The sequence below is a fragment of the Dipodomys merriami genome, unplaced genomic scaffold, assembly GCF_024711535.1.
Source record: "Dipodomys merriami isolate MVZ:Mamm:240054 unplaced genomic scaffold, mDipMer1.0.p SCAF_201, whole genome shotgun sequence".
Lineage (NCBI taxonomy): Eukaryota > Metazoa > Chordata > Mammalia > Rodentia > Heteromyidae > Dipodomys > Dipodomys merriami.
In genome coordinates this window covers 460,868-488,561 of record NW_027203394.1, presented here as the reverse complement: position 1 = coordinate 488,561, position 27,694 = coordinate 460,868, and the positions used below count along the sequence as shown (strand labels likewise).

The 27,694-nt window shown below is 50.5% G+C and overlaps 1 protein-coding gene across 7 annotated transcripts in view; it reads right to left on the bottom strand.

The window, feature by feature from the left end:
- Lvrn (laeverin) overlaps positions 1-27,694 on the bottom strand; it is a 41,008-nt gene that overhangs the window by 5,741 nt on the left and 7,573 nt on the right. For 3 of the 7 annotated variants that reach the window (XM_070031517.1, XM_070031516.1, XM_070031514.1), the window contains 16 exons: positions 27,422-27,548; positions 25,979-26,133; positions 22,630-22,743; positions 21,973-22,116; positions 20,920-20,985; positions 20,752-20,817; positions 19,762-19,934; positions 18,806-18,882; positions 17,532-17,671; positions 15,852-15,907; positions 14,139-14,292; positions 12,884-12,978; positions 11,655-11,762; positions 10,294-10,461; positions 10,042-10,200; positions 7,102-7,177 (listed from right to left, as the gene is read on the bottom strand). In XM_070031517.1, the coding sequence (XP_069887618.1) occupies positions 7,102-7,177; positions 10,042-10,200; positions 10,294-10,461; positions 11,655-11,762; positions 12,884-12,978; positions 14,139-14,292; positions 15,852-15,907; positions 17,532-17,671; positions 18,806-18,882; positions 19,762-19,934; positions 20,752-20,817; positions 20,920-20,985; positions 21,973-22,116; positions 22,630-22,743; positions 25,979-26,133; positions 27,422-27,548 (1,878 nt within the window). Of the gene's footprint in view, positions 1-7,101; positions 7,178-10,041; positions 10,201-10,293; positions 10,462-11,654; positions 11,763-12,883; positions 12,979-14,138; positions 14,293-15,851; positions 15,908-17,531; positions 17,672-18,805; positions 18,883-19,761; positions 19,935-20,751; positions 20,818-20,919; positions 20,986-21,972; positions 22,117-22,629; positions 22,744-25,637; positions 25,923-25,971; positions 26,134-27,421; positions 27,549-27,694 lie in introns of those variants that run through there. The other 4 variants (XM_070031515.1, XM_070031519.1, XM_070031518.1 and 1 more) reach the window with 4 other exon arrangements.

Sequence of the window (27,694 nt, the reverse complement as noted above, 5' to 3'; positions counted from 1 at the left end):
CCCTCCCCCCAGCCCCTGCACACCAGTGCCTCAGTTTCCATTCTGATCTGAGAATGAGAACTCTCAAGAGCCGACCAGTCAGCCCCGACTGTAACAGCACACACCTGCAGTCCCGTGGCTGCCCTCTGCCTCTCTCCCCTGCCGGCCTCCAAGGGCACCGGGAGCCCTGGGTGGGGGGCAGCCGGGCGGGGAGGACAGAGAAGTATGACTCCAGCAGGAGGAGGAGGAGAAGGAAAGTTCTGGAAGGAGGAAGGAGCGCACATACCTGTATGTGGAGGAGGAAGTCAGCGGAAGGAGGAGAGATGCTGAGCTGCTTTGTGTTCTTTGTTTTGTTCAGAAACCAGAGTCCTCAAGGGAAAACCCCCAAGGTCTCCAAGGTGTTCCCGCTGGGGGGGTGCGGGGAAGGGAGGGGAGGAACAAAGGGGAGGGGGAGGGGGAGGAGGGCACCGGTGGCTGTCAGAGTCCCCTGTCCCTGCGCTCTTCAGCTCAAGGCGAGCGCTCTACCACTTGAGCCACAGCGCCACGTCTGGTTTTCTGCTGCTTCATCGGAGATCAGAGTCTCACGGACTTTCCCGCCTGGGCTGGCTTTGAACCACGATCCTCAGATCTCAGCCTCTTGAGGAGCTGGGATTCCAGGCGTGAGCCAGAAGCTTCCGGCTCTCCTGCACTTTTTACAGACTACGCGCCTGGCCGTCGGCATGCTGCACGGCTCTGGTGATCACGTGAGGTCCCAGGCCTCGGCTAGGGTCGATCATGTGAGGTCCCAGGCCTCGGCTAGGGTCGATCATGTGAGGTCCCAGGCCTCGGCTAGGGTCGATCATGTGAGGTCACAGGCCTCGGCTAGGGTCGATCATGTGAGGTCCCAGGCCTCGGCTAGGGTCGTGAACGCCATTCTCCCCCGACGGGGAGGGACTGACCTCTGCCCTTCTTCCCGTCCTCAGCTTGCCCACCCGATGCCAGCGCCGCACGTCAGGATCTAGCTGACTTCATGGCCTGCGCTGCCACCTCCGCGCCCACGCCCATCACCGGCAGAAAGGCAAAGACACATTTTGGGGGGAATAGCGGCCTGTGATCTGCTTCCTACGAGACTCACCAGGATCCCAGACCCCCCCTCCCCGCCCACCCTGCCCGGCAACTCCTGCTTGGTGGGAACAAAGCCAGCCCAAAGGACCGCAGGCCTGACCTGACCGTGAGAGAGGGCGCACCCCTCCATGAACCCCACATCCGCACACCGCGCCCTCCTCCCACCAAGGCCACAAGCCCACCGAAGGTGGTGTGAACCCCAACTTGGCCTCTGGGAAACAGAAATGGAAACATAGCTCTGTGTGTGTGTGTGTTCCCGGGCTAGAACATACTGTCAGACCACCCCCTGTGGCTCACACCTGCCATCCCAGCTACTCAAGAGGCTGGAGATCCAAGCATCACAGTTCAAAGCCAGCCCCAGGCAGGAAATTCCATGAGACTCCAATGACCCACCAAAAATGGCTGGAAGTGAATCTGTGGCTCAAGTGGTAGAACACCAGCCTTGGACACAAAAACTTAAGGGACAGAACCTAGGCCCTGAGTTCAAGTCCTAGGGCCAGCACGCGCGCGCGCACACACACACACACACACACACGTGCGCGCGCACACACACAAAGTTAAAAAAAAAGCTGTCAGATATTAATAGACAAACCTCTGAATGTGTCTTAACTTTCTTTTTCCTGTACTTACCCTGTTCCTATAATAAGCATTGATTTCACATTTTTAAAAAGATGATGATGCTTTCAACGATATTTCTCAGAATAATTCATTTTGGGCATCGTATATGTGCAGAATTCCCAACAGAGGGGGCAAAAACATCAATCCAAAATTAAAAGAGCCTTTACAAAAACACGCTCTCCTGGGGAATAGAACCTATGGCCTTGTGCGTCAAGAGTTTAAAAGCTCGAACAGAAACATCCGCCTTTACTAATGAAACCACACCCTGTGGTTATGTTCCCAGGCGGCTAGAAATCGCCAAGACAGACACACCAGTTCCAAAGCTCTCCTCTCCAAGATCTAGGATTTGTCTCTTCTGCCAGTAGAGGGCAGCCATGTCAAGAGTAAATACAGGCTGGGTGTAGGTGGTCCATGCCAATAATCCTAGCTACTTAGGAGGCAGAGATCAGAGGCTCACAGTTCAAAGCCAGCCTGGGCCAGGAAAGGCTGAAAGACTATTTCCATGCAATTATCAAAAAAGCCAGAAGTAGAGCTGTGACTCAAGGGATAGAGCACTAGCCAGGAGCACAAAGAAGGTCAGGGACAGCCCCTAGGCCGAGTGTGAGCCCCAGGACACACCCAGACACACACCCAGACACACACAGGCACACACACACACAGACACACACACAGACACCCAGACACACACACACCCAGACACACACACACACACACACACACAGACACATACAGACACAGACACACACGCACACACAAACACACATGCACACTCACACAGAGACACACACACACACAGAGACACACACGAACAAAGGGGAGAATTGTGGACCCTCTTTATGCTGCAGAATCCTTCTAGATTCCCAGGACTGGACAAGCTGTGTTTTTCGACATGATATGGTCCTGAGAAAGGACTTTTGGATCACATACATTCCGTGGATTTTCAAACACAGTTGAAAAGCGACTGCAAACAGACTTCATGAAACCCAGGTGTAGGAGATTTATAACTCCAGGCTTTCTCTTTGCGCACTGCATTTGTCCAGAGAAGTGGCCAAAATAATCAGGAACTCGCTGGATGTAACCAGCGTCCCTGGAATCCACCAAGCACTTTAAGGAGGGCTCTGGAGAAAGCACGCATTCGCCTTCCCGATACGGCTACCGAGAGGTGCAGAGGACAGGTGCACACCAGAACCAGAAACACGCAAGAAGCCAAAACCACGCGTTGCCTTCAAAGAACACCATCCATAAGAACAGTAGACGCACAGCCATGGATTCCATGCGACTGCGCTTCAAAAGCTTGACGCCATTGGAATTTATGACGCACTAAGCCGCTGATATGGACAAACCTGGAGCCTCTGAAATCCATTTTACGGTTGTGTAGCGGTTGATAGAAGCTACAGGAAAGGCAGCGTTCCGATCACAGCTTTCCTGAGTCACAAGGCTGTGAGCCCAAGGTTATAGCAATAAAATGCCCTCCGCTCGTGAGCCGGGCAGGATCCAGCTCCACACAGATGCTCTTCCTGCCCCCCTCCACCCCAGGGCGGGCACTCAGGGGTCACAGGCCCCCAGGACGGTGGGTGTCCCTCTTCAGGGCCAGGAAGTGGGGGGAGGAGAGAGCCCCGAGTCTACCCTGCACGTGGAGGCCCCAGGGAAGCGGACATGTGGACTCTGTGTGTTCAGACCCTGCCAGCACCCAGCCTCCTCTGGGAAGAGACAGAAACAGGTTCTACTGCGACTCTGAGTTCTCCATCCACACGTGGCCAGGAGGCAGCTCCCGAGACCAAATATGCCGCTGGCCGCTGGCCCAGAGTTCCCAGCCGCTGAGACTTTCTGACCCGGGCTGGCTTTGAACCGTGATCCTCGGCTCTCCGTCTCCTGAGTAGCTAGGATGACAGGAGGGAGCCACAGGTGCCCGGCTTACCGTATTTCTTGGTTATTACAATACCCTTCTGAGGGAAACAGGAGAGCCGGAGATACTTTTCTTCAACCCCCATTCTACCCTCCAAACCAAACAAAATAAAAACCACCACCCAGAGGGATGCAATGGTACACACCACGTCTGTATACACAAAGCTTTGCTTTGGCAGTTCTGCCTTTAATCAGGTCTAACACAGCCAAGTGGATTCCATGCACTTCCACGGATGGGGATGTTTGTAGTAAATGGGGCCCATTTAGGTTCCGTTGGGCAAACCTGGAAGCCCCATTTCAGACTACCCCTCCTGAGCTTCGAACCATAAACACAACGCTCTGTGAGCACCGCAGCCCGGCGTCCCCGGCCCATGCCAGCCGCGCCTTCGGCCTTGTCCTCCTCTTCATCCCTCAGGACGGGCTGGAAGAGGGTCACGCCACGGGTGAATTCTCACACCGGAACCCAGAGCCCATAAGGGGCACCAGAAGGCCGCTTCACAGATCCCACAACCATCTCTGTCTTGTAACGACTCTCTAAAGTGGAATGACGGAGAAGTATAACGCAATGTAGCAGGGCGTGATGTGTGTGTGGGGTAGGATGGGAGAAATGGGCAGAAGATGGCATATTTCCTCCAATCGGGAACCGCCTGGGCTCACAAAATTGTTCTTCCTTTTAGAACCTGCTTTTCTTTGGCTCCTGGTTTTGTTTTCCTTTCATGCATATTGCTTTTTTTTCCTGGATTTTGTTTCTGCACACTGTCGTGTTATGTTCTCATTATTCTTTTCATTTCCAACTACATAAACCCCGGAGGACTGCAAATCTGTCTTTCCATCAGAAAGGAATGTGTTCTTTGGGGGTGCCAATAATTTGCTGTGCTATTGGCGTTCACAACAGAATCAGCAAGACTTTCTTAGGCAATTGTTTTGGGGTTGTTTTTGTCTTTTACAAGGCATTTAAAGTGAACATCTGTGGGTCTCTTGCCCAACAGGAAGTACAATGTTCCTTAAAATGATTTTTAAAAATAGCATAAAGTACAGCAGCGTGGACAAAACCTTCATGAATCGCTGAGCCTCGGGCTCAAACCTGACAACAGAGAAAGGCCGCAGACTGCTAACTGTGACCAGCCCCCAAACGAACCCCGCGGCTCCCCGAGAGAGCCAACAACACGACAGAACTTGGGCCGGGCGAGGTGGGCCTGCTATGCATTCCTCCGGAGCCACGCCGCTATCCTGGCCCCCCGCTCTCTGCTCTTCAGATTCTCCTTCTTTATCATCTGCAGCCTGGCGTGCACGGCCGTGCTCTGTTCCTCATTCAGCATGCTTCCGAAGGCCCGCTGCAGCTGGGAGGACAGACAGAGCCGTCAGCACACCGAGCGGCCCACACACAGCACAAAACCACGTGCAGGCGGCGTGGCGGTCCAAAAAGGTGACCGTGTCTGCAGAGAGCGGACAAGAGTGGGGGGTCCGGGGACCGGGAGCTCTGCCTGGCTCCGTCCTCTCTTCCAGAACACACCATATGTCCTCCGTGAGGACATAACTAAAGGTACAGTGGCTGAGATCAAGATTGGCGGATGGAGGTACACGGAGACCCTTCTGTACCTCAAAGAAAACCTGGCAACTTCCCAAAAGTGGAGTTACATCACACTTTTCTGGCTTACAGATGTCCACGCTGATCTCTGAATAGTGTAGTCGCTGTCAGCGTTTGCTCATGACATGATGATCTTTTGTGGATATTATTAATTATTATTATTGTTGTTGTTATTTTGGTTGGTTGTGGGGCCTGGGCGCTGTTCCTGAGCTCTTTTTGCTCAAGGCGAGCACTCTACCGCTTGAGCTACAGCGCCACTTCCAGTTTTCTGGTGGTTCGTGGGAGATCAGAGTCTCATGGACTTTCCTGCCCGGGCTGGCTTTGAACCACGATCTTCAGATCTCAGCCTCCTGAGTAGCTAGGGTGACAGGCGTGAGCCACCAGCATTCAGCGGATATTATATTTATATTTATTTATATTTAGGCAATTCCAGAGTCCAGGAAAGAACTCCTGGAACTAATCGATTAATTCAGCAAATTTTCAGATACAAAGCAGATAAGCAAAAATCAGTAACATTGCTATGTATCAATGACAAATTATTTAAAAATTTAAAAAATCAAGCTGACAAATCCCATTTCTAGTAGATACCCCCCCCCCAAAATCTAGGTAATCATTTAACCAGAGGGAGGTAAGGAATTGAAGAGAGACAAGGAGAAAGTTAAGTTTCCTCTGACTGACGTGAGCATGCACGGACATCACAGAACAAGCGATAAACACGTGGGTTTCAACACGTGGGTTTCACGTACCTGCTACTGCACAGAGAAAGCCTTTGCAAGAAGAAATGCAGCACAGGAGAAAACAAGCAGGAGACGCAGTGAACTCTGGGCGGTGTTCTAGAATGTGAATGTGGCCGAGGCCCTCAGGGACCAGGCACTGATCCTAGCCGAGGTCGGTGAGCTCGGATGGGGCCATGGAGAAAGAGAGGGTTTGACAGCCATCATGAACGTAAGGACTTCCCAGGGCAGGCCTGGTGGCTCACCCCTGTAATCCTACCTACTTGGGCAGCAGGGCTCCTGGGAGATCCCAGTTCGAGGCCAGCCCCGGGCAAAACACAATAGGGAGAGTTCATCTCCGTCGAGATGGCATAGGTCTCCCGTCATCTGAGCAGCTGGGTCTCGGTCCAAGGCAGACCTGGACAGAAGCCTGACACTTTGAACGATCACCAGGCTCGGTTTGTTCGGCACCTGCCTAGCAAGCATAGGCCCTGAGCTCAAAACGTTAGGATTGTGTTTAACCAACTAAATAGGGGCTGGGATGGCGGCTCCGTGGTAGAGCGCTTGCCTGGCATGCATGAGGCCCTGGGTTCGATTCCTTGGTGCCACATATGCAAAAAAAAATAAACACAAAAATGAATAAATAAATTCTAGAATAAGTGCCTGGAACAGGATTTTAAAGGACAATCAGGAAGTATCCAACGAAGTTTAGAGACAGGGAGGGCAGCCTACAGCGAAGGTACAGTGCTTCTAACATGTACGGAGATGAAGCACCATGTGGCAAAGTCGGTAAGTCATATATACTGTATATATAACATATATAATATAGATTATATATTACATTATGTATTATATATATATGACAAGTGTTGAGGGCTTGTGCGGCCAATCTTCGCCCCCTGGTGGTGCGGGTAACAGGGAAGAAGTGGGAAGGCCAGGCAGGCTTCAAGGAAACCTTGGAGTTCTTCTACAAGCCAGGCAGCGCTACCGAGGCGTGGGGAGGAGGGGAGCGGAAGCCAAGGGGCAGCGTGGAGGGAGGAGGTGGGGGCCGGGAGTCTGCGTCCACTGCGGTCTCCGTCCAAGGGCAGCATGGAGTCCCCACCACGCCCTCCTCGGGCGTGGCCACTGGGCTGTCTCCGTGGCTCCCACACTCCGTGGTTGGAGCCAGGCAGATGCAGCCTGTGCAGAACTCACCTCTGCAACCTGCAGGTCGGTGCTTAGCGTCCTCGCCAAGACATACAGCAACGTCTCCAGCGACTCCGTCCCGTACCTACAAAGCAGCACGGGGCAGTCAGGCCCAAGAGGATTTTTTGTCGTTGTTGTCGGTCGGGGGCTTGAACTCTGGGCATGGGCGCTGTCCCTCAGCTCTTCAGCTCAAGGTGAGCGCTCTACCGCTTGAGCCACAGCACCACTTCTGGCTTTCTGGTGGTTTATTGGAGATAAGAGTCTCACGGGGACTTTCCTGCCTGGGCTGGCTTCAAACCATGATCCTCAGACCTCAGCCTCCTGAGTAGCTAGGATGACAGGTGTGAGCCACCAGTGCCCGGCAAGGATTTTTATTTTTAAACAAAATAAAGCACATTTTTTTATACAGCAGAAAAAGGTGAATCACGTGGTCCCTACTAACACATGTCTCCCGAATCTTTGCAAAATGACATACAAACTAGGTGAGCTTTATCTTGTAACAGAACATCCTCTCACATAGAAAATTCTATGACACAAAACGTTTACCAGCTAAATACTGATTTTTAACATTGTTCTGAAAGTTGTATTTTGGCGTGTCAAGCTCTTGCAGGTGAGTACGTATGCCAGTATCAAACACTGAAAACCAACAGGAAATCAGTTAGACCCGCTGATTTCCGGGTGCTGGGCAGTTGGACCTGTGAGTTTGGGGAGCGAAGGTCACAGTGGATCTCCCAAAACTGCTGGAGATTACCCTTGGTCTGTTAGTACTCTGGGCCTTGGTCAGTGCCTTCAACAGCCAGAATCACCTGACACAAGCTGAGAGCTGCTACCAGGAAAAAAAGCAGATACATACCTGTCCAACTCAGGGCTGAAGCTAAGAAAGGACTTTGGGACGCATTCAAAAAGAGAGAAAAGTTAGAGATTATAATAGCAGACAGAACAACACAGGGCTGGACCGCCTTGATAGTTAACAGACACAACCGAGTCACTTCGAAAAGGCCACCAGGGGTCCCACCACGGGGAAAGGCTGAGAAGCAAGAGTTGGAGGTCACCCTGAGCCACGTGAATGAGTTTATCCAGCGTCAACTACGCAGGGAGGGCCTGTCTCAAAGAAACCAACACTTGACACTGAGAACTGGGCAGGTGAATGTTCTGAATAGATACCCACGAACGCGAGCAGGAAGATGGCTCGCTGGCAGGATTACAGAACTCAAACAGGCTCTCACAGACAGGACGACGTGAGTTCGCTGTGTGTTGATACAGTCACCCATCATAAAAGAAAATCGCAAACGTCGGCCGTGCGCAGTGACTGGCGCCCGCAGTCCTTGTTATTGGCAAGGGGCAAGTGTGGGAACTTTGATCCTAAGCCAGCCTGGCCCCTCCCCAGAATAAAAGTTGGGAGAGATTCCCCATGGAGTGATGGCTGGGCCCAGGAGCATGCACCTGACATCCACGCCACGCACAAATGGAGGACGGGAATCCAGAACAGTGCAAGCGTCACGTGAGACCCTGTCCTGAAAGTAACCAACACAAAGAGGAGCTGGCAAAGTGGCTCAGGTGGTAGGGTGCCTGCCCCTGAAGAATGGGGGTCCCAAGTTCGAATCCTGGTACCCCTCCTACGCCAGAATGGGAAACCTTCAATGCAGAGAGAGTGCAAATGGTTCCCTTTACACTTTTCCAGTGTCTGGTTCAGGGACAGGTGAGTGCTCAGTGAATGCTTCCAAACAGACATTACTGTTTTGCTCTATAAGAGAACTATATATGTAAATATATATATTAATCATTAATCATATTATTAATCATATATAATATATATTAATCATATCTAATATATCATATGTATTATATATATGATTAATATTCTAAGTATACTTTCTGTTCCCAAAGGAATACAGAACTTTCCATGTGTGAGGCAGGATCTCACTATGTAGTCCAGACTGGCCTAGAACTCACAATCTTCCTGCCCAGTGTTGCACTACAGGGCTGTGTCTCCAGGCCTGGCTCAGAGGGAGAAACTAATTTATCAAAAGTTCTTGCTAACTTTTCAGGTGTTTGGTCTTTCAGATCAGGTGATTGTGTATCTAGGACTATGAGCACTTGTCAGAGATATTAATTATGGGCTGCTAAGAATGTATGGTTGTCATATTCTAGAAAGATCATCTATTAAGACCATGTCTGATCTATACATATTAACGTATATTGCTATGCATGTTAATACATCGTTGAAAGTGGATGGTGATACAATGATGTCTAGCAGGTATCACTTTTTAACGATAAGAATATTTGTGTGTGTGTGTGTGTGTGTGTGTGTATGTGCCAGTCCAGACTCGAACTCAGGGCCTCAGCACTGTTCCTGAGCATTTTGTTCAAGGCGAGCACTCTACCACTTGAGCCACAGCACCAATTCCAGCTTTGTGGTGGTTCACGGGAGAGAAAAGTCTCACAGACTTTCCTGCCCAGGCTGGATTTGAACCCCGATCCTCAGATCTCAGCCTCCTGAGGAGCTAGGGTGTCAGGCGTGAGCCACCGGCGCTCGACAAGGTAAGAAATTTTACAAAGTCAAAAACGCAGAATCCAGATACATAAGGGAAACCTGACAAAAATCAGAGACATTAGCAACTTCCGGACCAGGGTCGTAATGAACTCTTGTTTTCTTTTCCCCTGAACGATATGATTATTTGCTCCGTGAAATGAATGAACAGACGCTATTGACAAACAAGCAAGCAGGGCTCTGACTTTAAGACAAAGCGGGGCTGAGGGAGGAGGTGGTTAGGGTGATTCCCTATCAGACCTTCACGCTGAAAGCTTAAACCAAGAGGCCAGAAACCCTCCCAGCGCGCAGGGGAGAAGATGTCGGCACAAAGCCCTGCAGTCTCCCGGCCCCGATCAGAGCTCATCCGGCCCATGCGGCAGCCTGAGGGGAAGATGGGGTCTCCGCGCCCCGCTTACCTCTCAACCACGGCTTGTCGGTGGCTGAGGAGGAAGTCTTTTGCGACGTACAGGCCGACCTCCGACCCTGCTACGATTTCTAGGACGTTTGTGTCCGTGGCCGTGAAGTCTGTGTCGTTGGTCTGGGCGGGGGATCCGGTGATGGCGTGCTCCATGAATCTGCGGGCGTACAGGAAGCAAGCGCGCCCGTGCTCTGTCTGTCTCCTGCTGAGGAGGCTGTGGCGGGACTCCGGGGCGAGGCTGGGCCTTCACCTGTTCAGCGTCCAGGGGTCCCTGCTGCAGCTCAGGGCGTACGCCAGAGCAAGCCTGTCGTCCTCGCTCGTGGTGTTCACGTAGACTCGGAACAGAAGGTCCCACTCTTGGTCGCCTCCCCGGGCAACGCCGTAGCACAGCACCGCATCCCTGATCAGACGCGGGATCCTGAAAGGCACCGTGCCCCGCGTGAGCGCGCGCGTCCACGCATGAGTCTAGCCAGAGCACGCGAGTCCTCAGGCGTGAGATCACATGCAGACAGCCCGAGACGGAGCTGCGGGACCTGCGGCCAGCGTCGGTACTGAGAGGAGGGACAGTCAGCTCAACTCAGACACTCGGAGAAGAGACAGACAGAGGGACAGACACAGACACGGATACACAGAGACAGAGACAGAGACAGAGACAGACGGACAGACAGACAGACAGATACGGATACACAGAGACAGAGACAGACAGACGGACAGACACAGACACCGATACACAGAGACAGAGACAGACAGACGGACAGACACAGACACCGATACACAGGGACAGAGACAGACACAGAGAGACAGGGAGACACGGAGACACAGACAGAGACAGAGACAGACAGAGAGACCCAGACAGACAGGAACAGAGATAGACAGACAGAGGGGAAGGAAGAGGAGTAGAAAAGAAGGAGAGGAGGGGGGAGGGGAGGCCCTAGGCCCTGATACATGTTCACAGATATAACATTAACTAAATAATGAAAAAGAACCACCTGTGAAGACGCAAACCAACCCTAGCGACTACACTGATTATTTACTGAGAGGATGAAGCAGCCAGCAATGGCCCATCATGGGTGAATGCTCTGTGTGAATCCAATCTTCTGTGACTGCACAGAGACCTGACTTCGACAATCAGTGCTTTTTTAGAAAGGTTATTTGCAAAGTAATTAGAGAGAAAGGAGGAGGAGGAAGGGGGAGGAGGGGGAGGAGGAAGGGGGATGGAAGGAGAGAGGGAGGCAGGGGGGAAGGAGGGGGAAGAAGCAAAGGGAGAAGGAAAGAGGGAGAGGAGGTAGGAGATAAAAGAAGCGGGAAGAAACAGCAGTCATGGGAATAAAACAGAGCGCTTTTGGAGAATTAAACTTGTTTGAATGCACTACGTGCTCCTATCAGATTATCACAGGGAAAGCCAGTGTATCACTGATGTGTGCTAATCATGAATAAAATCTTGTGTAAAGTTTTTGAAAAGGGAGGGAAGGAGATGGAGCAGAAAGGAGGGAAGAGAATACAGAATCTGATGGAGAGAGAGAGAGAGAGAGAGAGAGAGAGAGATTAAGCAAGTAAAAACACAAGGCTTGTTCTCATAGTGGAGATGTGGCTTTGGGGCGGGACTCTTACCCATTGTCTCCGTGGCTCATCCACTTGTGGAAGAATTCTCTGGAAAGCTGCAGGCAGTCTTCCAGGCCCAGCCAGCACGCGGTTCTGAACAGCTTTTCCAGCAACAGGCTTGAAGGAAAACAGAGACGGGCAGCCTGGCGTTCCCTCGCCGCCTTCATTTCCCCGGCTTTCCCGAAGCCTTGTCTCACAAAAGGACGAGGGCCGGACGGGGTCTGGGGTGTTTTATTTTGTTAAAACAGATGGCTTTCGTGATGACAACCACACTTAGGGTGCAGAGAAGCATTTGCCGACAGCCTCGGGGCGCTAAGATAGTTCCAAAGACTCGCTCCCCCCCACCCCTCCCTTTGGAAAGTTAGAAATGCATCACTACCCCCCTCATCTCCTCCAAACACACCGCTCACACTCAACCTCCTGACCACCTCCTCTCTCCCTCCTCTCTTCTCACTTTCTCTCTCTCCCCCCTGCCCTGACCCCCAAGTGCCTGCAACAAGACAGAGTTCTGAGGAGATGCAGACTCTCCCCAAGGTTGCTCAAGAGAAGACTCACCCACCCACCCACTGACCGACCGACCAACCAGGCCCCAGGGCGCTACACAAAACCACCTGAACCTCCCCACGGCACGCAGCCCGGCCCCCGTTCATCCACAGGACACAGCGACCCGCCCGCCCACCCCACCCGGGCCTCCCCACCTTCCAGCTGGGGCCCACGACATTCCACGTCTCCCCCGCCCCATCCCCTGCCCCGCGCCTTTCATCCTTCCCACACCATCAGGACAGACTGACCCCGGTGGGGACATGCCCACGGGCAAGTGGCTGACACAGGTCTGCCCCTTCCCCCCCAGCCTCCATGAGCACCCCAACCACGGGCCGGCCACCTCCAACGTGAAGGTACAGGGCGATTCTAGCCAGTAACCCCGCGGTGTGAAAATACAGAGCTGTGTATGTGCATACACACACACACACACACACACACACACACACACACACACACACACACACACACACACACACACACACACACACACACACACACACACACACACACAGAAGGCAAATTAAGACCCACATCCTTGTGTTGTGGAAGGATCCAGGTAGCTGAAACTAGAATCCCCCAAAGCCTCACAAACGCTCTGGACCGAGTAATGCTTATCTAGACTGTGGTTCACACACGGAGGGCCGGGCGCTAACCCGCAGACATCCGACGGGTGATCGCTGCCTGGAAATACCTACATAGCCAGAAAGTCATCTTCCAAGGCCGCGGGGTCCTCCCGGATGATCGCCGAGTACACCTCCCAGATGGGCTGGAGTCTCTTCAACAGATACTTCTGGAAACCACAAGGGAGGTAACATGGTTAGCTGTGACTCCGTAGAGACACGGCGGGCACTTCCGTGATCCTGTGGAATGAAGGTGACTTTCACGTTTCTAGGCTCCATTCCCTTCTACGTAAGGCCTGGCCACGGTAATGTCAAGGTGGCTGTGTTGTGGCGATCAAACGATCTACTGTACTGCGAACTGCACAGCACCCAGCCAGGGTCCCGTCCGCAGCAGCTGCTTCTTTCTCCCTTAAAACCAACGCCAAGGCCAAACAGAGGAAGAACATAAAAATATAAAACCTCTCTACCTTGAAACTCTGTCCTAACTCCATACATCTCCACGCACCTGTATACTGATTACAGATGTTCATATAAGCAAGTAAGTGTGTATATGTAGTCATAAATACATATACGGGTGTACATTTCTAATAGAAAACATTTTCAAATAAATACTATCCTATGAGGAAAAAATAATAGCCTATGTTATTCTTAGGATACAGTGTCACTTTACCAAAAACAAAGAACCCAAACCAGATGCCAATGGCTCACATCCATCATCCCAGCTACTCAGGAGGCTGAAAGCTGAGTATTGTGGTGCAAAGCCAGCCTGAAACGTCTCCTTGAAACTCTTATCTCCAATGAACCACGTACAAACCAGAAGTGGCACTATGGCTCAAAGAACTCAGGGACAGCGCCCAGGCCCTGAGTTCAATCCCCACAATGGACAAACAACCCTTCCAGATTTATTTCATACTCATCTTCTAGACCAGGTCTATACCTAAACTGTTTTCTTCTAAAAATATCTAAGAAAATGAGGCCGGGCGCTGGTGGCTCACATCTGTCATCCTAGCTACTCAGGAGGCTGAGATCTGAGGATCATGGTTCAAAGCCAGCCTGGGCAGGAAAGGCCATGAGACTCTTATCTCCAATGAACCACCAGAAAACCAGAAGTGAAGTTGTGGCTCACAGTGGTAGAGCACTTGCCTTGAGCAGAAAAGATCAGGGACAGCACCCAGGCCCTGAGTTCAAGCCCTACAACTGACAAAAAGAAAAAAAATTGAAATGAAATGAGTAGGCCATTGCTTTGGGAAAGTCCTTTCATGAAGATGCCCGCTGCGGTAAGGTGAGCGGAAGAGGGACTTACTGGAGAATACCAGGCACACACGATTACCTTCAGTAACAGGTATGAGTCATAGTTGTTGGCATCAGAAACAAGGTGTCTGGTGTCCAAGTTTACCAAGACTTCGTTCCACACGATGATCTCATCTTCTTCTGCAAGGTACTTGGTTAGCTCCAGCGCGGTCTCAATCTCCACGTAGTTGTGTCTGTTTGATTGAGAAGCACACACACTCAAACATGCCTTCGTCCACTGTGTGGATCGCACCCTTTCCATATTTGCTCTGTAGTTCTTTTCTTTGCGTGCAGTCTCGGAGTTCGAACTCAGGGCGGGCACCACGCCACCTGCATCTCAACACCTGACTTCAACGCGGTCCTAGCTTATTCACATTAAATCAGAACTCCAGAAGACAACAGTTGCCATCCTATGTCAAATGTGTCCAGGGTAGCAGCTGGAAGATGACTCAAGTAATGCCTAAAACTTCACTGCCTCTGGGTGCCGGTGGCTCACGCCTGTCATCCTAGCTACTCAGGAGGCTGAGATCTGAGGATCGAGGTTCAAAGCCAGCCCAGGCCAGAAAGTCCCCTGAGAGCCTTATCTCCAGTGAACCAGCAGAAAACCAGAAGTGGCGCTGTTGGCTAGCCTTGAGCAAAAGAGCTTAGGGACAGTACCCAGGCCCTGATAAAGGAAATACGGGAGGGAAATCGAGAAGAAAATGTCCCTGTGGGCATTCACTATACATCTTCCTTCCCGGTAGCGGAGGACACACTCACAAAGAAGTGGCCACTGACATCCCAAGAGAGAACAAGGGGGTCCCAAGGAAAGAAAGAAGAACACGACACGGCTGTGACTGGTCTGAACGGCGCTCTGTGGGGTGGGAAATGACGTCAGACCCGCGAGGGAACAGATCTAGGTGTTTCAGCAAACTAATAGCGCATCGGAATTTCCTGCCGGTGATGGGAGGGGAAACCGAGTAAAGACCCGACAGGTACTCAGGAAATACAACTGACCAAAGAGAGTCACCCCACGGGGTGACTGCTTACACATACTCCTTAATATTTGGGAAGCAGAAATAGGGCCTAAAACTCCAGGCTGGGGGCTTTCCAGGCAGCAGCCCCACCGCCTGGACCGGACGTGGGCCGGCCCTTTCGGAGCTGGTTATTTCTGAGCTGAGGGTCTCTCTTTGTGCTCAGATTGTTCTAGACTCACACTCCCTCCCTTTGTAGTTCCTCGTGGAGCTGAAATTACAGGAACATACCACCAGGCTGAGCTATTGCTTGAGATGGAATCTCAGGAGGTTTTTACATGGCTGGCCTCGAACCATGATCTTCTAGGTAACCCTCTCTCAAGGAGCAAGGACTACACACAGGCTTTTGCCACAGTGCCCAGCGGCTTGCCGAGTTCTAGTGCCTGAAAACGTAAATCTTAGACAGACAATCATTTATACCCAGCACTGAAGCCTATAGGGGCGGGGTGGGGGGGGATCTGTTGTAGGTAAAATCAACAATTATGCATTTTGATCTCATTAAAATGGGAGCTGCAGCCCATCAATCAGCCTTGGGTAACTTCAAAACCTCTCAACTGAGCATCTGTTCATTCCCACCAATTCTTTCTGTTTAAATTCCACCAGAATGCCCCCACTGGACCCCTGTTCTAAGCAGGTAAGGCTTGCGAAGGCTACAGATCCAGATTCACGGTCGTGGGCCGTGGTCTTTTATAAAGTTCACGAGGTTCACCCAAAGCCACGAGAGAAGAAAAGGTACTCACTTAGACAAGAAAAACGCATCGCCCAGCAACTGTAGTCTGTGTATCACAGGGATGGCCTGGCGTATGAAGACCCAAATAGGTACAGGGGAAAAAAAATGAGGACATCTTTTTAGTGATTTATTTATTTTTTCCAGACAACAAAAATAACAGCTTTCCAGAATCTGGGCTGCGTAGAAATCACTGCTGTGGGAATTATCTCAAGTGCAGAAAAACAAAGTGACGGACAGAGGATGCTCCCCGAGACTCATCTGTTTCCGATCATTGACTCCTCTGGAATTTAATCATCCAGTGGAGTTTTCCCGAAACACAGCATGGGAGAAAAAATAAAATAAGATAGGTGACCGTACTTAAAAGAGTCAACCGAAGGCTCCAACACAGCCAGCAGGGAACTGAACTCTTACTCCTAGAACCAGACAACATTTTGGTGCTTACAGACTTCATGTTTCATAGTGTCTTTAAATTAAAAAATAATAATAAATGAACATTTTAAACCAAGCTCTTACTTGCATTGACGTATTAATGTCTTGTGAATTCATTTCTTCTCTACGAAGGAAAGCAGAAATCTAATTGTCGTAGTGAAGCTAGTGGTTTTCTAGCATATACTAAATATCTATTGTGGGTTCAATTTTTTTTTTTTTAATTTTTTTATTGTAAAGATTCTATACAGAGGGTTACAGTTACATGAGTGGGGTAATGAGTACACTTCCCCTTGAACATTGTTACTGTGGGTTCAATTTTAAGTATATATTATATATTTTGTTTTTGTTTGTTTGTTGTTGTTTTGTCCATCATGGGTCCTGAACTCTGGGCCTGGGCGCTGTCCCTCAGCTCTTCAGCTCAAGGCTAGCGCTCTACCACTTGAGCCACAGCGCCACTTCCAGCTTTTTCTGCTTACCTGGTGCTGAGGAATCGAACCCAGGGCCTCATGCATGCAAGGCAAACGCTCTACCACTGAGCCACCTTCCCAGCCCTTAGGTATATTTTTAACTACTCCACCTCACATCGTCACAGGATTGTAACTGGATCGCATTCCCGTTTTACTTTAGAATAAAGAATCGGAATAGAACATTTGAAGCGCTTGCCAGAGTTCACAAAACTGATGATGAATAGGAAAGCGCACTCTGGCTCGTACCGACAGAGCTCAAATTAGTTTGGAAAAGCGAGAAGAACGTCTAAAAAACTACAGGAAGATCCATCCAAAATACCACCTCTTCCTGAAAGTAAGAAGCAATATTCTCCAGTACGGCTGAGGGCGCGCGGTGGGACTCTCCCGCCACCACAAAGATCACTCTCTGAAAGACTGAAGGCCACACACACCTGTCACCACCGCTGCTACTCCGGAGGCAGAGGTGAGAGGATCTTGGGCTGAGGACAAACAAAAACAAAACCAGGAAACCACAGGGCTGGGGACATGGCTCGAGTGGTACTTATGCTCAAGTAGTGTGTGTTTAGTCCCTGGATTCAATTCCTGATACTGCAGAGAGAAAGAGGAGGGAGGGAAGGGGTAAGGGAAGGGAAAGAGAAGAAGAGGGAAGGGGAGAAGAGGGTAGGGAAGAGAGAGAAGAGAAAAACAGAGGAGGGAGGAGGGATGGAGGGAGGGAGAGAGGGTAGGAAGGAGGGAAGAAAGCGGACCATGTACTATGAATAATACTTAATAAAAAGCATCACAAGTGACCTTACCTTAGGGTCTCTTTCAAGCTGCTCACTTAATTTCATCCAACCTAATTTATCATAATTAACCCTATAATATCCAGTCACATTCAGATTTAAAATCACCCAGTCACGGTCAGACTCTGAAAGCCGCATTTCAGGGAACACGTCTACAAAACAACCGCAGAAAGAGCAGTCTGAGATGCTGTGTCTGTTATGGATTTCAATACATTTATACCCTCTCAGTTCTTTTGTGGTTGGTGGTGGTCGTGGTACTGTCCCTGAGCTCTTCAGCTCAAGGGCAGTGCTCTACCACTCTGAGCCACAGCGCCACTTATGGTTTTCTGGTGGTTAATGGGAGATAAGAGTCTCACAGACTTTCCTGCCTGGACTGGCTTTGAACCGTGATCCTCAGATCTCAGCCTCCTGAGTAGCTAGGATGACAGGTATGAGCCACTGGTACCAAAAATAAACAAAACTGCTGGAATGTGAACCTATGAAATCGTACTATACAGTACTACTTTAAACATATAACCAGCTGGGCACCGGTGGCTCACGCCTGTCATCCTAGCTACTCAGGAGGCTGAGATCTGAGGATCACGGTTCAAAGCCAGCCAGGGCAGGAAGAGTCTATGAGACTCTTTTTTTTTTTTGGGGGGGGGGGGTCCAGTCGTGGGGCCTGAACTCTGGGCCTGGGCGCTGTCCCTCAGCTCTTTAGCTCAAGGCTAGAGCTCTACCACTTGAGCCACAGCGCCACTTCCGGCTTTTTTCTTTTTGCTTATGTGGTGCTGAGGAATCGAACCCAGGGCCTCAGGCATGTAAGGCAAGCGCTCTACCACTGAGCCACCTTCCCAGCCCCTAGAAACTTTTCTTAACACCTCTACATTCAACAAAAACAAGACACTTTTCTGGTTTTTTTTCTTTTTCTTTTCTTTTCTTTCTTTCTTTTTTTTTTGTCAGTTATGGGTCTTGAACTCAGGACCTGGGCACTGTCCCTCAGCTCTTCAGCTCAAGGTGAGCGCTCTACCACTTGAGCCACAGCACCACTTCCCGTTTTCTAGTGGTTTATTGGAGATAAGAGTCTCACAGACTTTCCTGCCTGGGCTGGCTTTGAACCACAAGCCTCAGATCTCAGCCTCCTGAGCAGCTAGGATGACAGGCGTGAGCCACCCGTGCCTGGTTTACTTTTCTTAACAGTACATTGTAATCTGTGAATGAAGTAAAGAGTTTGATAGCTAGACATTTTGACATTCTGTCTTCATGAATGGTTACACGTGAAGCGGGAAATCTAAGTGTTGACTTACTGCTGTCTTTCTCTAGCCAGACTAAAGACGGTGCCTTTCCGCTCCTCATCCAGCCAATAGGGATAATCCACGTGCCACTGCGTGGAAGAAAAGAAAGAAAGAATAGGTAAGATGAAAGAGGTCATAACAAAACAGCAGGCAATGGTCTCAAGTTCCTTGGTTGCTCCTTTGGGGTATGCAGGACTTAGGCCGTGTTCATCCACACCGCTGATTCCCCCATCTCAAAAGCACGGCTGGCAGAAGATCTGCATCACAAGCAGCTCTCCCAGCGATGGCATCTGACAACTGATGGTTCATTTGTTCAGTGGTAGACGACAAGTGAGGCCTGAGAATCAAGCTGTCACAGCGAAGCAAGTTATCAGGAAAGGGGAGGGAGGGAGGGAAGGGAAGAGGAAGGGCAGATAAATGCTTGGCTTCTACTCATCAACCTTTGTTTCCAACCATCAATAACTATAATCAAATTATACTTATTTAAGATAAAGCCACGGGTCCTTAAGAGAATTTAACACAAGATGCTACCTCGGTTTGGGGTTTAGTAAATCAGTACGTGACTAAGTATCTAAACAGAAGCCTTAATTCTAATATCCTGGGTATGGCCTTGAAAACGCACCAATGTTCACATGCACACATGCACGCCACATGTATATACAAGATGTTCACACTGGGGCACACAAGCACTGAGCTATTTATTCTTCAAGGACAGAGCTGCTAATCCCTGTGGCGCCATATTGCTTACCTCGGACCCAGACTATGAAGCGTGGATATTTAGAGCACTAGGGCGCTCTAAGTCCCGGAGCAAAGCGTATTGGGATCCCTGATCTCCAGTCGCGGGCAATGTCCAGATCCCGGGGCTCTGTACCCCCCCTCCCCCAGCATACAGTGACATCACCACCCTTCCCCCACTGGGTGACTGATTTCCCTCCCCCAGCAGCGAAGGCAGGCTCAGAGACACCTACTTGTGGGCCAGGAGCGTCCGGTTCTCAGCCTTCTCCAGGTAGAAGGGCTCCTGTGTCACGGCGCCAGTGGACGCGTTTAAGGTGACCACGGGAAAGCCACTCTGCTGCGTCCACGTGTCCATGATGGCTTTCACCGTCGCCGGCAAAACGATCTGAGTCTGGTTATCTATGGCCTGTTTTGGGAAAAGTCACCAAAGCCTCAGAAGCAGCAAGATCCTAAGACGAGATCATTCCACTCCCACGGGCAGGCAGCAGCCCAGTGTGGGATACTCCCCTGGACCGGATTCCCTGTGGTTGCTCTCTACGGGGTTTCTCTGGAGCATCCCAGAGGGATTCATCGTAGGACAGGGTCTGAAATGCCTGGTTTACAACAGCTTTTGCAGGTAAGCCCCGCCCACCTCCCCGCAGAACATCTCCAGGTTATTCATGAAACCTATCATGGACCAAGTGGCCACCTGTAGTGATACCGTCTTAAGACGAAGGACAAGAAAAATTCGATGCACAGGTTACAGGCACCATGCTGAGGATGGCAGTTAGACAGCTGGTAGATATGAACTCGTGCCTTCCCTCACTCGCTGAGAATATGTTGGCCATATTCATGGGTGTAATTTGTACCAGGCTGCTCGAGAAAGACAATATAATCCCCAATGCAGGGAAAATGACAAATCCGGAAACGCGGGTTTCCTGTGGAACTCTGACATTCACCACGACCTTCCTACAAGCCAGATGAAAAACTCATCCCAAAAAAAATGTCCCGGGCTGGGAAGGTGGCTCAGTGGTAGAGCGCTTGCCTTGCATGCATGAGGCCCTGGGTTCGATTCCTCAGCACCACATAAGCAAAAAGAAAAAAGCCAGAAGTGGCGCTGTGGCTCAAGTGGTAGAGCGCTAGCCTTGAGCTGAACAGCTGCGGGACAGCGCCCAGGCCCAGAGTTCAGGCCCCACGACCGGACCCCCCCTCCCCCAAAAAATGTCCCAAAGTATGACAATCACCATCTGAAAATGGCTCCACAGGTCATCTTGCTCGGCGTTCGAGTAAGAAAACGCCTCCAAATACGACTGTGGAAACAAAGAAGATGATGTTTAAAAAACAACAACAAAAAAAAAGCATACCGAAGCAACTTATGTTGACTGCCACAGAGTAATGTCTTGTAAACTTACCCTCAGGGAGCCGATAAATAACTGCTCATTTAGGAAACAGGAGAGCATCCGGACCAGAGACGCTCCCTAGGACATAAGAACCCATTCATTATTTGGACAAAATTCAATAACTACATGCCAAAACTACTCCCCGGTGATCTGCAAAGTTCTGGGTTCTGACCACATTTACGCTCTAAAGAGATACTTGAATTATCCACCAAATATGCTATTAATTGGAAAAAGATGAGCAAATGCCCTCTGTATAAATAGTTCAGGAAACACAGGTTGTTTTTTGCGTTTTATGGTTGTTATTATTAAGCAGGTGTACAAAGGGGTTATTACAGTTACACCAGTCAGCCGGGAGCCTCCGCCCCGCTTCCTGATGAATACCACTCCCCCGGCTTTCTTTCCCCTTCCCCCTTCTGCTCTTACCCTCAAGTTACATAGCTCATTTTTTTTTCACATAATGTACGGTGAAAATAATGACTACATTTGCTCACCCTTCTTCACAAGGATTATTAAGTGGAAATAGCTACAGGTAATAACAGATACCTATCGAACCAAAAGGATTTGCTTTAGCACAGAAAGCTGAGCGAGTTTCTTCAAAAATGGGAGATGGTGAGCCAGGCGCCAGTGGCTCACGCCTGTCACCCTAGTTACTTGGGAGGCTGAGATCGGAGGATCACGGCTCAAAGCCAGACCAGGGCAGTAAAGTCTGACTCCAGTGAACCACCAGAAAAGCCAGCCCAGGGCAGTAAAGTCTGACTCCAGTGAACCACCAGAAAACCAGAAGTGGCGCTGTGGCTCAAAGTGGTAGAGTGCCAGCCTGGAGCAAAAAAAAGCCCAGGGACAGTGCCCAGGCCCCAAGTTTAAGACCCATGACTGACCAAAAAGCATCTAAGATAGGGCTCAGGTGACAGTTGCTAGGTTAGAGCCCATTTTCTGAAACCCATTTATTTGGTAAAATAAAATCAAGGGCATTCATACCAGCAGCTGAAAATTTCACAGAAGTCTCTACTCTGCAGAATGCACCAGATGCAAGGTCCTGCCCAGGGAATGTCTTTCTGCTCTTACCTTGTAGTATGTGAATAAATCAAACAGGCCGACGATCTCATTGGTTCCCGTGAAATTCTCCCCCTTCACCGACACGGCCCTGGACTCCAGGGCGTGGTCTTCTCTCAGGACCCCGTACAACAGGTTGGAAAAAAAGAGCTCATTCTGTCGAGGGAAAGATGGAGCCTCATCAGCCCGCCAGATGTGGTGGAAACGCAAAGTTCAAAGGTCCAGAAATCATTTCCCAAACTCATATCAAAGAGGAAAGACAGAACCATTGAGAAGTCATAGCCAACTCCTCCTTTGCATACAATAGATAGGTAAATAGGTAAATGGATAGCTAGCTAGGTGACAGATAAAGAAATGATAGACTAGCCCGGCCTCCGTGGCTCACGCCTGTCATCCGAACTACTCAGGGGACTGAGATCTGAGGATCACGGTTCAAAGCCAGCCTGAGCAGGCAAAAGTCCATGAGACTCTGATCTTCAATGAACCACCAGGAAACCGGAAGTGGCGCTGTGGCTCAAGTGGTAGAGCGCTCGCCATGAGCTGAAGAGCTGAGGGACAGCGCCCAGGCCCCGAGTTCAAGACCCATGACCGACAAATAAATAAATAAGACACCATGAATGGTCTCTAGTGCTCGCACCACTTTCAGCACACACGTCGGGGTGCACTCACCTTGGGGAGCGTGGGGTTGAAGTGGCTCGTGACCCCGAACTCCAAGTACGACGCAAAGCCCTCATTAAGCCAAAGGTCATTCCACCATTTCATGGTGACCAAATTTCCAAACCACTTTTAGAGATGGAAGATAAAAAGAAGAAGAATTTTCTTAAATTTAAGTCGCATCTACCGTAATGCATGCTAAACAAATAGAAGGCAATTAAACATTTTTTTAAAATCAGTCATGGGACTTGAACTCTGGGCCTGGGCGCTGTCCCTCAGCTCTTCAGCTCAAGGTGAGCACTCTATTAATGTGGGCCACAGCGCCACTTCCACTTTCTGGTGATTCATTGGAGATAAGAGTTTCACAGGCCAGGCGCTGGTGGCTCACGCCTGTAATCCTAGCTACGCAGGAGGCTGAGATCTGAGGATCACGGTTCAAAGCCAGCCCGGGCAGGAGAGACCGTGAGACTCCTATCTCCAATAAAACCACCAGAAAACCGGAAGTGGCGCTGTAGCTCAAGTGGTAGAGCGCTTGAGCTGAAGAGCTGAGGGACAACGCCCAGGCCCAGAGTTCAAGCCCCACGACCGACAAAAAAAAAAAAAAAAAAAAGAGTTTCACGGATTTTCTTGCCCGGGCTGGCTTTGAACTGTGATCCTCAGATCTCAGCCTCCTGAATGGCTAGGATTACAGGCGTGAGCCATCAGCACCTGGCTGGTAATTAAACTTTACCATTGATAATAAAACATGAAAACAAGACTGTACAAGAATGCAAGTTCTTATTTAAACATAACAAAACATTTAACATGCATCTCTCTGAAATAATGATTTTTACCTCTCATGATTGGATGCAATTTGTGTTTAAAAAAAGACAACTGTGATGTTTAAACATAAGATCATGTAGAGTAGTATTTCTTACAGTTAAAGAATATATTTAGCTGGGTGCCAGTGGCTCACGCCTGTCATCCTAGCTACTCAGGAGGCTGAGATCTGAGGATCATGGTTCAAAGCCAGCCCAGGCTGGAAACTCTGTGAGACTTTTATCTCCAATGAACCACCAGAAAACCTGAAGTGGCGCTGTGGCTCAAACAGTAGAATGCTCGGTTGGAGTTGAAGAGCTGAGGGACAGCACCCAGGCCCAGAATTCAAGCCCCACAACCAACAAAAAAAACAACAACAAAAAGAATATATTTAGCCAGGTGCCGGTGGCTCACGCCTGTCATCCTAGCTACTCAGGAGACTGAGATCTGCAGATTGCAGTTCAAATCCAGCCCAAGAAGGAAAGGCTGTGAGACTTATTTCCAATGGACCACCAGAAAATGGGAAGTGGAGCTGTGGCTCAAGTGGTAGAGCGCTTACTTTGAGCTAAAGAGCTGAAGGACAGCGCCCAGGCCCTGAATTCAAGCCCAACCAACAAAATAAATAAACATTATATATATATATATATATAAACATATATATATATTTCAATATACAGAAGGCCTGAATGCTCACTTACTAGCTATTTTTTTTTGGGGGGGGTCCGGTTGTGGGGCCTGAACTCTGGGCCTGGGCGCTGTCCCTCAGCTCTTCAGCTCAAGGCTAGAGCTCTACCACTTGAGCCACAGCACCACTTCCGGCTTTTTTCTTTTTGCTTATATGGTGCTGAGGAATCGAACCCAGGGCCTCAGGCATGCAAGGCAAGCGCTCTACCACTGAGCCAACTTCTCAGCCCCCTAGCTATTAACTTTTAAACTTTGGTGTAAGCAAACATATGGGTGTTTTAATTGCACTGGTTATTTTTATTGAATTTTTGTTGTGATTGTAAAGGTGATGTGCAGAGGGGTCGCAGGTAAGTCGGGCGATGAGTCCACTTCTTTTCTTCCCCCTCTCTCTCTGTCTCCTAGTTTTCCCCTCCTGTCCCCAGCATTGTCCACGCCGTGTCCAGTGAGGTCCACGGCTGCCTCGCTCGGCTCACCCCTTGCAAATGTGTGTTTCAAGGCTACGATCTGGGCCCTGCCCCACGCACATGGCCCCAAGAAATCTGCAACTCGGTCCAGCTGCAATTATGTCCTACTGGAGCTCGTGGGCCAAGAGGCGTGGGCTCTGAGCAGAATTAGTTAAGAAAAACACAAGATTTCTCCAACATCAACAAACCCACGCCCCGGGAGCTACCCGGAAATTCTGATAGCAGCAAAGCTGCCCGAATGCCAAAACCACCTCAGCTGCCATGAGAAAATCTGCCCTCGGCTCCGGGAGTCATTCGCACCCAGCAGCTGCTCCTTCCCGAGACAGCTCGGGAAGCCCCGCAGCCCAGTCTGACTGTCCCAGTAGCCCGGAGCACCTTCTGGGAGTCCCTTGGTCTGGGACACTAATCTGTCTGCGCTGTCGAGTTCACCGTGCCTGAATCCGTTTCCTCGCTCTCCAAAATAAAATTAATTAAAGGCTGAAATTAATCCATCTGCGACCTTTTTTTTTTTTTTCTGGTGGGTGGTGGGGCTTGAACTCTGGGCCTGGGCATTGTCCCTCAGCTCTTCAGCTCAAGGTGAGCATTCTACCTCGTGAGCCACGGCACCACTTCCAGTTTTCTGGTGGTTCATTGGAGATAAGAGTCTCACAGAGTTTCCAGCCTGGGCTGGCTTTGAACCGCGATCCTCAGATCTCAGCCTCCTGAGTAGCTAGGATGACAGGCGTGAGCCACCGGTGCCTGGCTCAGCAACCTTTTTAAATATTCCTTTTTTCTTTCTTTTTCTCCTTCATCCTCCCCTCTCTTCTTCTCTCCCTCCTTCTCCGCCCTCCCTCCTCCTTTCTTCCCCTTTCCTCTCTTCCCCCTCCACGCTGTCTCTAGTGGGAGAGGACCTGCAGACTTCAGGATTGCCAGGCAAGCAATCTCCCACGTGGGCCATTTCCCCAGTTCCGTGCGCTTTCGTTTACTTTTTAGATGGGGTCTTGTGCTTTTGCCCTTGGAATGTGATCCTCCTATCTTCACCTCCTGAGTTGCTGAGGGACAGGCCTGCACCACCCCGCCTGGCCCCCTGCAGCTTACCTTCCTTAAAGAGGAACTGCGTCTTCACAGGTAAGTCCTCAGCCTGGACTAGACTGGTTCTCATCCTTACGATCCACCACTGGTAGTTCAAATCTAACTGGACCCACTACCCAGAGGCCTTCCTTGTGTTTGCTCCCTGTCGCCCTTGTTTTGAGAGTGATTCTCTCTCTCTCTCTCTCTCTCTCTCTCTCTCTCTCTCACACACACACACACACACACACACACACACACACACACACACACACACACACACACACACACACACACACGGTAGTGCTTTGTTATCTGCTATTTGGAGCACAGCAGCTGGAGAAAACAAGGAGGGACGTTTTACCACGTGCCTGGTGTCCGACCTCGTGGGACACGATGTAGGAGATCAGAGTCTTTTTTTCCACCAGATCCTGGCTGGGTGGCAGCAGCAGCAGGGACTCATCAAACATCAGCAGCCCCCAGTTCTCCATGGCCTGCACGTCGAAGACGGGCAGAGCCACGAGATCTAAGTGGATTGACGCAGGGGAATTGATGAGACCAGCTTTTTGCGTTGTTTTGCTTTGTCTTCCTCCCAGCGGCTGAGATCCTAGCTATCAATCATCTCAAAAATGAAGTCATAAAAGTTTGGAAGAAGCAAGTGAGTATTTATAACCTAAGAAGTCTTTTTTTTTTTTTTATAAAAAGTAAATACCAAAGACAGAGACCAGGAAATAAATGGTTTTGACTCTATATCAATCAAAGAAGTTCAAGGCCCAGGCTGGCTTTGAACTCCTGTCTCCAACCTCTCAAGTGCTGAATTACAAGCAGGTGCCCAATACCCAGGATCACGTGGGTCTGTCTGATGAAGGGCCTATACCCAAACAGACAGAGAACCCTTAAAACCCAACCACCGCAACACAAAACGGGCGGAAGATCTGAACACACACACCGCACTAAAGAAGCTACAAATGACAAACAGACGTCAAAAGACACGGGGTATCTAGAGGAGCAGAAAATTAAAGCCACAGGAGACCACTCTCAGGGTGGGGAGCCGGCGTGGTGGGGCCCAGCTGTAATCCCAGCTCCTGGGCAGGCAGAGTGTCAGAGTCAGGGTCCCAGGCCAGCCTGGGGAATAAAGTTAGTGAGACCACCTCCAAACCAGCAAGCTAGGAGACCCCGAAAGCCGGAAAGGATGGAGTGAGGCCGAGTCAGAGGCCCTGAGCTTGAGCCCCGGAACCCAGCACCAGGACCCTGATGGTGCTTTCTCTCCTGGACACAGTCACAGGGAGAGAATGCAGGCAAGAATTCATTATAGAAGCCGCGTGCTGGTGGCTCACACCTGTCATCCCAGCTGCTCAGGAGGCTGAGATCTGAGGATTGTAGTTCAAGGCCAGCCCGGGCAGGAAAGGCCGTGAGACTCTTATCTCCCACGAACCACCAGAAAACAAGAAGTGGTGCTGTGGCTCAAGTGGTAGAGCACCTGCCTTGAGCTGAAGAGCTGAGGGACAGCGGCCAGGCCCAGAGTTCAAGACCCACAACCACCACCACCAATGACAAAAAGAATATTTAGGGGTGGAGGAAACTGATCCTACAGAGGGAAATGCCCAGGGCCCTGGGGGGGGCGCGGGAGGGGCAGGGAGGCCCCGGGGCGCCCAGGAGCAGCCTGAACCTGGGGGGCGGGGGCGGGGTCAGCCCGCTGAGCACAGGGCACCACACAGGGCAGGGGCCAAAGCTGCCGAGTCTGGAGCCCCAAAACTGGAGCTGGTGGCTTGACATTGTCATGTGGGCTCACCCCGGGGTCCTCTGCGCCTTACCTGTCTTCGGAAGAGGATAGCTGATGTTAAATAAATCCTCCAGAAACGAGAAGATGGGGCCCGTGATGTTCAGGGCAAAGTCGGCGTGGCCGCGGGCAACGGCGTCCGCGCGGGCCCACACGCTGATCTACGGGGGAGGCGGGGAGGCAGCCATGGGGATGAGCAGTAACGATCGGGGAACAACGCTGTCCCCCCTCCACCCCCACCACCCCCACCGCCCCACGCTGCCCTACAGCACAGCCCTAGCTGGTCACCAGCGCAACTGAGCATGTG